Genomic DNA, 15,161 nt, shown 5'->3' with positions numbered 1-15,161 from the left:
ATCCCTTCTAGGCTGGACTATGGGAACTCTCCTCACTAACCTTCCAAAAGCTCCCTCTTTACTCTTAGAGCAGTGCTGCATGTGGCCACTCCCTTTGTTTCTGGATGTGAAATTAGTGTCTATGTATCATCCCCTGCCCATGTCACCCTACAATGGCTCTCCAATGAAGCAAGAGCACACCTTAAGACAGCCTCCATCACCCACAAGGCCCTACACACTTCTATTCCCAGCTAATTATAAGAAAGTGAATATCTTTAATGAAGGCTGTGCAATCCAGAATTCCTTCTCCTTGAGGCACCTACATAAAAAAATGTTGCATTAAGGAACATCTCTCAGGTCTCGCCATCAGAATATGGAAATTTCTTCACGCTCCAAAGATATTATGTATGAGATCATTTACTACTATTCCTTTCTTTTACTCATCTTCAGACTAACCTGGAAGGCATCTTCTCTTCCTTACTTCCTCCATCCCACCCCCCAAAGTGCTTTTATGTGTTACACACTAGAAGTCCCTCACCCACCGCTTCGGATGACTTTTGTGACTAGTGTCTAGTCTCCCCACACGTATTGTTTCCACTGTAAACCTTTTTAGGTTTCGCCTGCACAGCACTTGCGCTGTGCTTGAGAAATCTATTGCATTCTATAGATATCTTAAAAGGGGCTCACATCCCACCTCCTTGCTTTTTATTGGTTTCTGAACTGGCCACTTAACTTTCCTCTCTTTCTATTGGCTCCAGAATACTGTTTCATGTACCTCCTCCTTTGCTTCTCTTGTTTCCTGTGGCCCAAGTACTGTTTTAATCCATCTTGCTGGAACTTCTTTCGAGCGTGTCAGCACTCCTGCTGTCACTTCAAGAGCAAAGAAGAACAACACAGGGTCGTGGCTCTGACCCAAGCCCAATAGAACACCACAACTGCCAATACTGGACACTACTTTGAAATATTTGACCTGACCTTTATGAATAAAACATAACTGTCCATTTGTGATTTATGTCACTAGTTTATTGATTCATTTTTACACTAGTAGAACATTATAGCTTATACATATATCATTAACTTTTTATGCATGTACAAACGGATATAAAACAATGCAATGCGATACAAAAATAACTTCAATATACAGTACATTTAGAGTTTTACAACACATCCAGCCCACAATCTGGCCAATCCATTCATTCATTCTTCATCAAACATACAAATATACAAAAACAGTCTTTTGAACCTATTGTCAGTAATGGATTATCTGTCCGTATAGATGGTTTAACACTTTATTTTATGGTCAGTAGTCTTATTTAATTAGACTAATCCTTTGGAAACAAATCCTTGTTATCCAAACAACATCTCCTTATTATTTCTATTCGACAATAGGCAATGACCCGTTTTGGGCTCTAAAACCTGCCCCACCATATATCTACAGTAATTCAGGGTCTATCAGTGGGTTTCTGTACCTTAATTAGCAGCGTGGAATGAAACTGGGAAAGCTGTTAGCAGAAGACAATACTTCTACTCTTCTGGGGGTGAGGCTACAGAGATTAAACAATCGGGACATTTTATTAGAGTATAATCAAGAAGATTCGTCACCATAAACTGGTGTGTTAAAACAGAGGAATGAATGTTCCTACCTCGAAGTAATCAGGCGTGTTAAATCTCTATGAGTTGGTCTGGTATAGATCCAATTCCTAAAACCAACGAATGAAAGAGTTATAAAGACTCTGATGTGTGAAGCTCGAGCGCCTGAGCAAAACGCCAAAGTGACCCAAGCCTGGGTTCAAAAGTTACCTTTACGCCGGCAGAATGCCGTCAAAAATCATGGCTGCAACTTGGTCGAGTCTACATGTCAGAAATCATTTCGATTCACGGCAAACAACAAAGTGTACACTAGGTTACACTGTTTCCATCAGCCTGCTGAAACTCCGTAAACTGAAATACAACAGAGAACAACTTGCCTCCGTTATTAGAACGTGAAGGGGCTTGTCACTCCATCGCACTTGTCTGTTTAATAGAAGCAGCGCCGAGCCAGCCTCAATAATGACTAATTAAATAACCCGGAAGAGGAACTACAAGGTCATGCGCCACAGTGCATTGCGGGGGCTGTAGTGCATATTTCATTGGAAGACTTTGTATGCAAGTCTATAATTTTGTCATTCCAAAGAACTCATTCAGTGCCAAGGCGATCTCAATCATGGCTAATTAAACACCCTGGCAGAGGAACTAGAAGGTCATGTGCCTAAAGGCATTGTGGGGCATGTAGTGCATATAAACTGAAGGTACATACAAGTATATAATTTTGCAATTTCAGAGAGCTCACTCAGGCCATGCAGAGCCGTGTCAAATTTCATGATTAAGAAAGCCCCTTTATGGGCCAATAGTGTTTCAGGGTCGCCTCCTCTTTGATGATTCTTAGGTATGAGAGACATCACTGTTCAGGTAAAATCATCAAATGTATGTTTTGAGGCTGTAAAGTGTTAAGCCATTGGGGCAGTAAGCAGTGCTTAACCCCTTCCATGCTCATGACGAGCTCAGCTCGTCATGCAGTACACTGCTTGTGTGCTCAACAATGGGATTCATAGATCATCAGCATAGAGGATGAATTGCTGTAGCATTGATAGTGTTAATTTGGGCCTTTCTTTCAGGTGCTTAGCACCGGCACTTATTTCTCAGGGCCGGGTCTACGTCGTAAAATAAATTCCTCATCGGCACATGTCTATTAAGATGCACATTCCGCTTCACTGGGATTGCCAGAGAGCACCCATTGGAGCAGTTTCTTCCCACGATCCAAAGGCTGAAAATGATAGTTCTCCCCGGCTGTAATAACGTACCTCCTACTGCCTAAAAAAAGCTGATTAGCCTTCTGAAACAGGCACCATCCACAGGGCTGGATTAGGATTGAAAATCGACCCGGCCACGCCAAAAAAAAAAAAACGGCCTTACATTTGCATAATCACTCCTCAGTCACATCACTGCTTTGGCGTAATCTTATAAAAAAAACAAGTGAGGCCAGTTCTACTCAGGCCCCCTACCCCCGCTCAGTATATGCACACATTAATGGGCCGGCTAGTGAGACAAAGAGAGTGACACCTCTGCCTGTTGCAAAACGTAGGTAACTAGGGCCCATCTGCCCCTAGAAAAGCCACTCAGACACCCACTGGGCCGCTGGCTGATCGAACAATAGAGACAGCGCCCTAATGGCCCCCCAGACTGCTCAAAATAGCAGCTCACAGCTGGAACTGGACACCAGCCCCTCTGGCATTGCCTGAATGCCCGCGTTACCAATCCGATGCTGACCTTCCCCCACGCACTAACTTCTGACGCCTCTCTGCTTTCGCTTCTTGCCCCTGAGGTCACTCGAATAGCAGCAAAAGGCGAGCATTTTGTTTACTAAAGGGAACGTGTGAAAAGAAATAATAAATGGCTCCTGGCCTGCTGTTCCTGCACCTCTTAGGTAATGTGAACTTGCTAATAGATTTAATTTGTACTACGAGTCCCTGCGCACGTAGAGTGTGATTAGTGAGTGCACCTTGTCCACAAAAAAAGTGATCAGCATGGCGCGCGAGAGGCCTCGGTGACGGTGCGGCACTCACCGCTGGGACCTAGGGACAGAGGGACCGAACTCGCTCAGTGGTGGAAGCATATATGATGAGAGTCTGTATTTTAAAAATTACATAAACTGATTAGGTTTGCTACCTAGTACAGGCTGTTTGGGCAAGTACGTGTTAACTGAACACGCAGCTCAAAACAAAATGCTAATTATGCAGTCTGGCCTACCTCTGCTACTTCTCAGTAGAGTTTCCGGCGCTTCCGGCCCTGTCCCAGAATCTGCTGAGGTAGTCGTTTGATTCATGGCTTTCACAGCGCAGGAGACATGGCAGTGCCCGGGGCCCTCCAGCGTGAGTCTTGAGTGGTCACCCCACACATTGCCCGATTGCAACTCTCTGCAGCCGTGTGAAAGTTTATCCTCGTGTGTGCTTCTTCTCTGTTCAAGCAAGAGTCTGCAGAGCTGCTGACAGCTGCTTGAAAAGAAAGGCATGTAGGATATTGGATATTAAACTATGTGCATGTTTGTTTCCATCAAATTAAAAACCCATAGAATTTTCTAAAATGAACACTAGAATGCAAAACAACTTAAACCAGCACGCGTGCACTGTCTGGGCACTGTTATCATCTCAGCCAACGCAGCAGCTGACACCAACAGAACATGCTGTCTCACCCTACGATAGCAGTGTCTCCTCGTGGGTTTATGCAGCAGGTAGTTCCTCGGTCGCAACACCTGCTGTGCTATGTTTATCCTGTGTGTGCTATGCTGCCATGTCTGGTTTCGTCGTCTATTTCAATGGAGAGCCTCAAAGAAGTGTTGCAGGCGACCAAAGGAAAAGTGTCACTCTTCACCAATGAATCCTAATTTCATTTACTAATTTAGAGCTTGTCAACATGAGCATAAGTAAAGTCTTTTTACTGAGTCACCCTTGTAAGCCCCTGTATTGTGTACCCTAGGTACCCAGGGCATAGGTGCACCCTTGGCCTACTGGGGGCTGCAGCATATATTGTGCCACCCCTGGTTTGCCTTCCAAACTGACACCACAGGTCTTTTGACAGTCTGGGGAAGGTGGTGTAATCATCCCTTACTTAGATATAGTATATCTATATATACCTATAGACACATACACACCTATAAGCCACTCCTAAGGCAGATCTCGACAATCCTGGGGGTAGAGTGCTTGGTTTTATGTGAGAGGGTGCCCTAGCATGAGCTGAGACCCTCTGCAGCTTTCAGAACCATCTCCTTATAGCTGTTCTATGATATAGCCATACCATATACTCTTAAGTGCATTATAATCCTCACGGTTAATGCCAACTTTGGTTTGGCTTTATAAAAACATGTCGTGTAAGGTGTCAAACACTTTGGAATACTACCCCCTCTCCCTCGCCAGTCCTGGCTGTGGGGGTAGCATTCCACCCTTCTAGAGGGAGAAGACATGTAGTTACTGGTTTACGCGGTTAAAGTTAAACAGAGCCTCAGCATCCAAAAATGGATGCTGCTGCCACAGACACGAGTCTGACCTCCTGTTGCTGGACGAAACTCTTGCTGGGGAGGCCAGGACAATAGGTTTCCTGTTCAAGGAGGTGCTGGTACCACCCGAGACAGGCTTTTGTGTATTGGGGCATTCAGTGAATGCTTTCCAGACATGCCTGGGGCACAGTAGGTGCTCCATGCATTTCTCAGTTCAAACCGGTTGCTGGGGCACTCTGCCCCAGCTCTGGCGTGAAACTGGACAAAGGAAAAGGGGTGCAACCACCCCCTTCTCAGGTCCACTCATAAAAGGGACTTTAAAGATAGTCCAGCCCCTAAACTTAGTATAAGTATAGGAACCCAGTCCCTAGGACTTTAGATTACCCTGGACAAAACTCTGAAACATACATCCTGGACCTTCGACATTCCATTTCGACTGGAAGACAGAAGACATCTCTCTTGTGGTCAAGGAGTGACCACCCTGTTCAAAACAGGCACCAACAGCAACTTTGCCGGTCTGCATTTTCAAGGCTCCCAAAGAATCTGCGACACAGGACCCAGACTTCCCGACATCTCTGACCCCGACCTTCGCTCACAGCAAAGCTAAGACTTGTGGCGGATACAAGAGACGTGGGACCGGAACTCCTAGACATCCTGCATTTTGCAAGCTGCACTCACTTCACGAGGTAACTCAAAGTTGTGCATTGGGGTGCTTGAAGCCCCAGACCCGAGCACCATTTGCACCGAAGCTCCCCCACTCCACGAGCGTCCCGTGGGCCCCGCTTTTGCATTTCAGCTCAACGCGTCTTCCTGGTTCCTAGTCCGTTGGCTAGTGAGCCCCTGTAAGACTCCATTTTGAATCTAACTTGCTTTCCTGGTTGCTCCAGGCTTGCTCCAGCTTCCCTACAAAGGAGTAGCGCCACAGACCTTGCTGGTTTGCACCAAAGCCAATCTAGACATCCTGCGTGGGTTGCGTTTGCCAAGGCTTGTTGGGTCCAATCCGGATACCAACACCCCAGTCAACTAGATCCCCAGTGGGACAGCTCGAATCCAGCTCCTGGTCGTCAGACGCCTCCTGGTCCTCGTGGCTGAATAGACAAACTTCACCTTTTCACCTGAAATCACCCGACATCGCCTGGTTCCATCCTGGTCACTGGCAAGTGACCCAGAATCTGTCCCTTCTGCTTTCAGGTTCTCGATCCACCCGGACACTTTTCCTTTGGTCGCCTGCAACACTTCTTTGAGGCTCTCCATTGAAATAGACGACGAAACCAGACATCAAAAGACACCTATGCACCTGGCTTTTGTGGGTGAGGTAACACAAGTGCTCTGGTAGTCTCAAGGGTATTGGCCCTCCTAGCGTCTAAGTCTTGAAGGGTTTCATCGTAGTCCATCCGGAAGTATCCTTAAACTGTAAAATTATAACTTGTTAGTTTCCCATAGAAAGTCAATGGTAACCTACATCAGCAGAGGGGTTGTGTTTAGAAAAAATACATATATATTTGATAAACACCTTGTGTGGTGTCCTTTCATTTGGTACTCAAGGGATTATAATTGGTAAAACAACTTGCGCTCTCTTAAGTCTTAGTTGGAGGACTGCTGGTCCATGCTACCACTAAGATAGCTTTCTATAAGGTTGACTCTACAACCACCATCAATAAGAATCTATTAGACTGCTGCAAGGTGCCCACTCGAACTAGTAGACATCATATGCCAGGCTAACTTCTCACACAGACCACTGTGTGATATTATAACACTGACATCCAAAAATGGAAGGATTTGGTTGCTGTGCGCTAGACTGAATTTAATGTCTGGGCTGCGATCATTAAGCCATGTGTGAATCTCTTTTAGGATAAAGACAAGTAGAATTGATTTTGAATCTTTTTGTAAAAGCTAAATTAAGCTTGTAAACTTTAGAATTAATGGTCTAAGGTCTTTTCTACGTGTGGCAGACAGTATGTTTGAGTGTTATCTCCATTTAAACATTGAATCAATGCATGACAACAAGTAAGGGTTCCCAGATATGGTTAATTGGAGAAAACAATTATACATTATTTTAATTAGATTTTAACCAAGTTAAGGAACTTTCACTCTGCATTCAGACACTTATCAACCTTCATTCATGCACCGCTCACTCTGCACAGACCACATTCTCCCTGCACTCGTGCACTGCTCCCATGCCTCTTATTAACACCATAGGCGAAACCAAGTGCATTCAGCAATGCTGGTTTGCTAGGTAACGCCTGTTGCTAAGCCACACGTACCAATCTTAATATTTACTAAGGACTATAAATCGTTCGCCTTTAATGATCTCTGTTGTCCTTGCGCCAAGCTGGCGACATATACACCCGATTCGCCGTTTGCTACCGCCTCTCTCTTATCTGCGGATTCGTGACTTTCCCCCCTCGGGCACAAGAGTGCACTCACCCGTCTACTGCTCTCCGGCTCTCGGTGGTATCTGGCTGAAGGGGGCGAAGGGTACCTTCGGGAGCGCGGGGAGGGAGACCTGCGAGATGAGCCGTAATGCCTGGGGGTCTTGGGCTTAAGAGAGCCCGGTGAGGGAGACCTGCGGGAAGCACCATACTGCCCAGGCGGCGAGTAACCCGGAGGTGGGGACAAGTTGCGATACTGGGGAGACGGGAGTCTATGAGGAGGAGAGAGGGGCCTGCGGGATCCAGGGGAGAAAGGTCGCCGGGGAGGAGACGAAGGTCTACGGCCCCCAGGCGAAAGGGGTCTGCGTGGAGGGGAATTGAGTCGATAGTCTCCATGAGGGCTCGAGGGTCGGAAACCACCAGAAGGGGACCCGGGTCTGGGTACCCTCGCAGGAGTCGGAGGTACATAGGTGCCGGGAGGAGACTGGGACCTGAAAGTACCGGAGGGGCTGACGGGGCGATAGCCACGGGGCGGGGAGGGCAACCTGTAACCCCCAGGCGGAGTTAACGGCCTGCGCTCCGCAGGCGGTGGAGAGGTGGGGGTGGGCAACAGAGAGCGACGCGGAGGGGACTGACCTCGGCAGCCCTGGGGTGGGGAGACGGGGGTGGGCAGCAAAGAGCGGCGTGGAGGAGACAGGGCCCGGCGAGCAGGTGGGTGTGAGGGCAGGTACTGAGGATGGGACGGAACTGGCAGCAGGGGCGGGCGTCTGGCTGGCCCGTCTCCGGGCTTCCCGGGCCACGGTGGAGTCGGCAGGAGTCCCGGCTTCTTCAGCAGGACTGGCTCGCCGGCCTCCATTGCGACGGAGGCTGCTGACAGAGCCGATCCGGCCTCAGGTGCGCTCCGCGGCCGTTACGTCCTACGTTCGCGAGCGCCTGACAGGACGCTCGAACCCAGCCTCCCAAGCGCGAGCTCTCTGCGCATGACGTACACGCGCAGTGAGCACGAGCGCTTCGGAGCGGGCGCTGTCGTAAAAACAATTCAAACCGCGCATGTGCGAGACTCAAGTAAATCGAAAGTTTATCCCTGCTGTTCTCGGTGCTGGCAAAGCATGGCGTACTTTAGACGTCATGCATCGACGTTTTTCTCCTGACCTTATAGGTGGCCGAGGCTTTAGATGAGGCCCGCCTATATCGCCTTACTGCCTACTGATAACATGACCTGGTTGCCATAAACTAGTAGCGCGACCCTAGCAACTGAGCTGCGATTCGTGGTTGTCTCAGGTCTATCCAATAGGAGTGAGCTTCGTGAGAATGACGTGGGCGGAGATGGACCCAGGAGTCAGTCATTAGGGTCTTCAGAAAAAGTCGAGCGTGATACTGCAATTGGAAAACAAGAGTTGGCAAAGCCAATAGGTCTCGCCTATGAGAGATCTACAATAGATCACCTGCTGGTGTTTTCAATGTTTGCTGGCAATTTAATATACCTTTTTTGTTTGACTTTTAACCATGCTGCAAAGTAACAAAGCAGCTGTGCGACATGTGAAGTATCTTGCTTCATTAGATTAATTAAATAAAGAAGGTGCAGCAGGAAGCAATGATATTGCAGTATTATTGGCACACAGTTAGAGAGGCTGCGGCAGGGCGGGATGCAGGTCGCTTTTGGAGCATCATTGGGGGAAGGAATAGGCCTGACAGTGACCTCTTCACCTGTAATATAATTGGCCAGACTTGGTTTGACCATTTTTCTGGCCTTTATTCATGTCAATCAGGAACCTCTTCCACTTTTGCCCCTCCCATCCCTTTGGCAAAACCTTGAGATAACATCTTATTCCCTTTCACAACTAAGGAAGTGGAACATGCGATTAGTTGTATTGTGCCCCAGAAAGCAGCTGACCCGGATGGTATCCCTGGGGACCTTCTTAGATCTAACCCTACGCAATGGGGGAAGTTTATTCATACACTCCTCACTGCAATTGACAAAGGCGCGCCTATCCCTGAATCCTGGAAGGGGCGGAGGTCGTCCCCATTTTAAAAAAGGGCCAGAGGGTTGTGGGAGCGCAGGACGGATAAACAGGCGTGGAGGCACAAGATAGTTTCGAATTGGTTGTTTATTAATAACAGATGGATGTGTAAAAGTTCGTGAATCCTTGTGAAGGTCCTCGTCCGTTTCTTCCGCTGGTAGAGAGGTGATGTTATAGATGTTTCCCGGCTCCTCGTCTTCGGAGTCTTCAGGGTTTTCCCGGAGGCTCATAAAAGAAGCGGAAAAAGAAAGGGGCCGTCAGACTACTTGTTCTATATATTTTAGTTTAGTAGGATACCGTCACCACACCACGTGTCCTGTCTCTAGTACTTTCCGTGTAGATTTAAACAAAAACAAAATCCAAGGAATAAGGGAACCTAAAACAAGGTTTAAACTAAGATACGGTGGAACGACACTGAGGCATAGCGTTCCTCTTTTTACTTCAGGAAATTAAACAGGTACCCTCGGTCACCACAGCCTATTGGGATGCGTAACCGTCAACAATCACGAAACTGTATAGAGTGTGTTGATACTTTTCTCAATATCACCTCTCTGTTCAACCAAAATTACACAGCACTTTCACCACGAAATTACCACGTTATGTCAGGATAACTGAGTAGGCATTTGTTACGTCAAATAATCAGTTTTAACATCACTGTTTCCATACTCCGCCCTCAGTCCCTTGTCACACCCCACTCACCGGCCCTGCCGTAACTCTCCAGAGTCACGGCCGCTCTCCAGCATCCTCCGGGGGACTCCACCAGTCCTCACACCACGGTTCGTCTACTTCTTCTTCGACGTCGTCGTTCCGGAGTCTTGGTCCACTGGTTCGGTTCCGTTGGAAAGGGTCCGTCTTCTCGGCTGGCGTCTCTTCCCCTGGCGTCTCCTCGGCTGGCGTCTCCTCCGCGGTTTTCCTCGTCCAACCCAACGCGCCTTCGTTCCTGTCAACTCGCCTTTTCATTGGTTCGCTAGTTGCACCTCCGGGGTCAGGTCCAACCTCTTCCGGGTCCTGACTATCGTTGGCTCTCTGTAGGAATACGGAAAGACGGCATGGAGTTTCAGATTTGGGAGTGTCCGATAAGTCCGTGGACGAATTAGGAGACGTAATTGCCCATGGAGCTACAGCGGTGAGTTCTTCCTCACAAGGGTGTACCAAGCTAATTACCGCGCTATTGGCTTATTAGATTCAACCCAGAAGACAGTAGCGAAGGTACTACTTGAGAGAATCCACCAATGGGCTAGCGATAATGAGATCCTCTCAGATTATCAAGCGGGTTTCAGGGCAGGCACCGGGACTATTGAGCAGGCCTTTAGGCTTTTGTTGCTTTATTGGAAAGTGGTCATTTTAGGCAAAGGCAGTCTCTACCTCGCATTCATCGACTTAAAGACTGTCTTTGACCTTGTACCCAGAGGGCAGCTATGAAGAGTGTTGGCAGACATGGGGATTCCATCTAATATCTTGTCCATTCTAGTGAGGCTACACGAAGGCCCCTTCGCGCAAGTGAGGTGGGGTCGCGAGGGGCAGAAAACAAACAAGATACCGGTGAGTAGAGGGGTCCGCCAGGGTTGTGTTCTTGCTCCCACCCTTTTTTCACTATATGTGAATGGGGTTGTTGAGCACTTACTTAAAATACCATCAGATGCTACATCCCTGGCGGGGGAGCGAATCCCCACCCTCTTATTCGCCGATGATACGCTCCTAATATCAAAGACCCCGGTAGGCCTCCAAAGCCTCCTAGATAACTTTCAGGCCTTTTGTGACCAACGTGGCCTAGTCATAAACACTGACAAAACCACGTTTTTAGTATTAAATCCTCCGAAAAAACTTGGTTGGCTCCCTGTTCTTAATAATGTATCCCTGGAGAGGGTCACTGTATTCGATTATTTAGGTATCCGTATTTCGGATACTATGCAGTGGACCCCCCATCTCCATAAAATGCTGCTTAGTCACAAGAGGGTTGTTGGGGCTCTCTACAAGGAACAGCGTTCTGCCACGACTCGGCCTATTGCACCCGTCATTGACATCTATAAGGCTAAGGATGTTAGTTCTGCCCTTTATTGTGCAGAGTTTTGGGGTACATCCAATACTGATTTGTTGACAAGGTCAGAGAACAAGTTTTTGCGGGGTATCATGTCACTTCCACAGAGTACTCCAATGATACCTCTTTTGCTTGGCCTTGGCTGTAAACCCATTAACGATCTGGCAAAACTTCGACCCCTGCTATTATGGGCTAGATTGTGGCGAGCGCCTGAACTCGCTAAGTACGCTAAGGGGCTAGTGGAGGTGATGTCAATGGTGGGATGTCAAAAAATTAAATGGCTTAAAGATGTTAAATATCTCCTTGGTAAGTTAGGTGTTGGCGAAGCCTGGGATAGCCGGTCGTCCCCACCAAAGGCCACTCTAAAGACCCTGTATTGGAACTGGGTCATCAACAGAGTTAGTACAGACCCATTTCTTGGCAGGTTAGCGAAAGAGTTCCTTGAACATAAGGAGCTTCCATCCCGGGAACTTTATTTAGACCTGGTCTGGAAACCTTATGACAGGGCTTTATACTTTCAGTTCAGGGTTGGGTCTCTCCCAGTTCGCGCTCTAACTGCCCACTGGAAGCCGCCCTCCCAAACTGTTCCTTTCTGCCCCTTTTGCCAAACAAGTGAAGAGTCTGTTCCCCATATACTGTTTGTTTGCCCGGCCTATGTTCGACCAAGGCTAGTATGGCTTAAGCCCATATGTCGGACTATGGGAATTAGGCATTCTAGCACGGCACTCTGTATTTTAATATCGGACACCCGACCATTGTATGCCTGTGGTGTCTCGAAATTCTTATCCTGGACATGGCCCATTAGAGCCAAAAGGCTAGCATCTAATGATTAATTCTTTTTTAACCAAGGATATCCTTAAATTTTAACTTTTTTATTCCTTTTTACTCTTTTCTGATAATCATGTATTTTAAGATTGAACCCTTTAAAGACTCTGTATAAATCTTACATTTAACAGTCAATCTTATATTTGCACTAAATGTTATTTGTTTGTACTATTGTGATGCTTTTGTGATTTGACTTATCGAAATAAAGCCTTTTGACTGATATTTCAGTAGAATTTATTCTTCTTAAGAATGCAGCAAAATCACTGGAGCCCGACTGTTACTTTGGATGTTCAACTGCTGCAGTGGTAAAAGTGGGCGGGGGCGGAAGGGCACGGCGTGCCCCTACTTCTAAAAATTATTTCAATCCGTTTCCCTACTTTCTTTCAAAATATCATCCCGGGATGGCAAATGATAACTTTTTCATTTAGCTTCCAGGGGCTGCTCGCACTTCTTTGTTGAACTCCAGAGGCTGCAGCAGCCCCTCCCTGAGCTTGCACAGATGGAGGGCAGGCCCATTGTCATTCCGATAATGTCGATTATCTCCTTTCGAATGACAATGCGCCCGCCCTCTGCCTTTAGCATATCAAGTGCCAGTGAGATGGAAGTTGGTGATTACAGAGGAGCTTTCCCCAAACAGAGTACTGTGGGGAATTTGACACCTTGTGTAATTTGTCAATGTTGTACACAGAGTGAACTGGGCAGGAGCAGTGACTGGACAGAAGAGACAACAGGAAAGGAGAGGTACTAAGGCATGAGAGGTGACCGGGCAGGAGAAGTAACGGGCAGGAGAAGTGTCAGGGCAGGAGAAGTGACAGGCAGGAGAAGTAACGGATAGGAGAAATGACGGGGCAGGAGAAGTGACGAGGCAGGAGAGTTGACGTGTCAGGAGCAGTGACAGGACAGGAGAGGTGACAGGAAAGGAGAGGTGACGGGACAGGAAAAGTGATGGGGCAGGAGAAGTGAAGGGGCAGGAGCGGTGATTAGGCATGGGCAGGAGCGGTAACTGGCAGGAGCAGTGAACGGATAGGGGCAGTGAACGGATAAGAGCAGTGAACGGGGCAGGAGTCGTGATGTGCCTGTAGCGGTGATCGGGCAGGAGTGCTGACCAGACAGGAGCAGTGAACGGGCAGGAGTGGTGACGGGGCAAGAAAAGTGACGGGGTAGGAGAGGCAACATGAAAGGAGAGGTGACTGGGCAGGAGAGGTAACTGGGCAGGAGAGGTGACCGGGCAGGAGAAGTGACGGGGCAGGAGAGATGACAGGGCAGGAGAGGTGATGGGGCAGGAGAGGTGATGGGGCAGGAGAGGTGATGGGGCAGGAGAGGTGACGGGGCATGAGCTAGAGCGGTAACCGGACGGGAGCGGTGAAAGGACAGGAGCGGTGAAAGGACAGGAGCGGTGAACAGGGAAGGAGCAGTGAACAGGACAGGAGCAGGGAACAGGGCAGGAGCAGTGAATGGGGCAGAAGCTGTGAACAGGGCAGGAGCAGTGACGGGGCAGGAGCAGTGACGGGGCAGGAGCAGTGACGGGCCAGGAGAAGTGATGGGGCAGGAGAAGCGACAGGGCAGGAGAGGTGAAGTGGAAGGAGAGGCAACAGGGCAGGAGAGGTGACCGGGCACAAGAAGTTACAGGCAGGTGACATGACAGGCAGGTGATGTGATGGGCAGGAGAGGTGATGGGCAGGAGAGGTGACAGGGCAGGAGGGGTGACGGGGCAGGAGTAGTGACGAAGCAGTAGAAGTAATGGGGCAGGAGCGGTGATTAGGCATGAGCAGGAGTGGTAACCGGGCAGGAGCGGTGAACGGACAGGAGCAGTGAAGGGGGCAGGAGCAGTGAACGGGGCAGGAGCAATGAACGGGGCAGGAGCAGTGAACGGGGCAGGAGCAGTGAACAGGGCAGGAGAAGTGACGGGCAGGAGAAGTGACGGGCCAGGAGAAGTGACGGGCCAGAAGAAGGGAGGGGACAGGGGAATTGAGGAAGCAGGAGTGCTGATCGAGCATGAGCAGGAGAACTGACTGGACAGGAGCAATGAAAGGGCAGGAGCAGGCGTTTCCCAGGGTGACTGGAAGGGTAGAGGGCCAGTTTAGTTTGGGGGGACCGGTTTTGTACAAGTGCAGGAGTTTGAAAAACACTGCAAAGTTCGTTGTATATTCAGCAGGTTTTGGTCAACAATACAAGTGCCAAGATAACGTTGGTGATCAATGTACCTGCTGGAGAGAGATGGGAGCATTTTTGTCTAGTGGCTGTTTTACTCATCTAGGGTAGCGCAGAGGGGCAATATGCCTGCTGCAAAGAACATGTACCATGCATATCAAAGAACAATATGTTATGTGCATAGTTCTGTGGGTACTGATCTGTGTTCACTTCCCGAATGAAAGGACACTTGAATACATATTGCCTGGCAGTTGAGGCTGGACTGTTCACATTGGGCGCAGGATTAAGACTGATTTGCATATGGCTGGGTCAAAACTAGAATGGCATGGTGAGCAAAAAAACAATGGATTTAGGCCTATATCTCTGTACTGGGGTAAATGTATGACATTTTTCTGCATTCTGCCCATCAATTGTTCTTTTTGCATTTGTCACCCCGAGTGGGACAGGTATGCCCAGACATGAGTCCCCTGCTCTCCATGCCACTGGAATCAAGCTATCCTAGCTGATGAGGGCTGAAAGCCCGAAACCGGTCTAGGATGCTTGTTTCCAGTCCAGGGAGGACCTGGCCTGACAGTTCGGGCTGGACTGTTCCCATTGGGTGCAGGATTAAGACTGATTTGCATATGGCTGGCTCCAAACTGGAATGACATGATGAGTAAAGAAACAATGGATTTAGGTCCAGATCTCTGTACTGGGGTGAATGTATGACATTGTTCTGAGCCTCTAGTTAAAACACGACCGATGCC

The 15,161-nt window shown here is 48.4% G+C and overlaps 1 protein-coding gene across 1 annotated transcript in view; it reads right to left on the bottom strand.

Moving 5' to 3' along the window:
- Positions 1-8,361, bottom strand: part of LOC147706835 (uncharacterized) — a 392,919-nt gene extending 384,558 nt beyond the window's left edge. The window contains exon 1 of the mRNA XM_086925976.1: positions 7,436-8,361. Within this exon, the coding sequence (XP_086782102.1) occupies positions 7,436-8,236 (801 nt within the window). The 5' untranslated portion in view covers positions 8,237-8,361. The remainder of the gene's footprint in view (positions 1-7,435) is intronic.
- Between the last annotated feature and the right edge of the window lie 6,800 nt (positions 8,362-15,161).

Source organism: Lissotriton vulgaris, chromosome 6, assembly GCF_964263255.1.
Source record: "Lissotriton vulgaris chromosome 6, aLisVul1.2, whole genome shotgun sequence".
Classification (NCBI taxonomy): Eukaryota; Metazoa; Chordata; class Amphibia; order Caudata; family Salamandridae; genus Lissotriton; species Lissotriton vulgaris.
The sequence above is the reverse complement of the archived record's forward strand: the minus strand, read 5'-3'. Positions and strand labels throughout refer to the sequence as shown.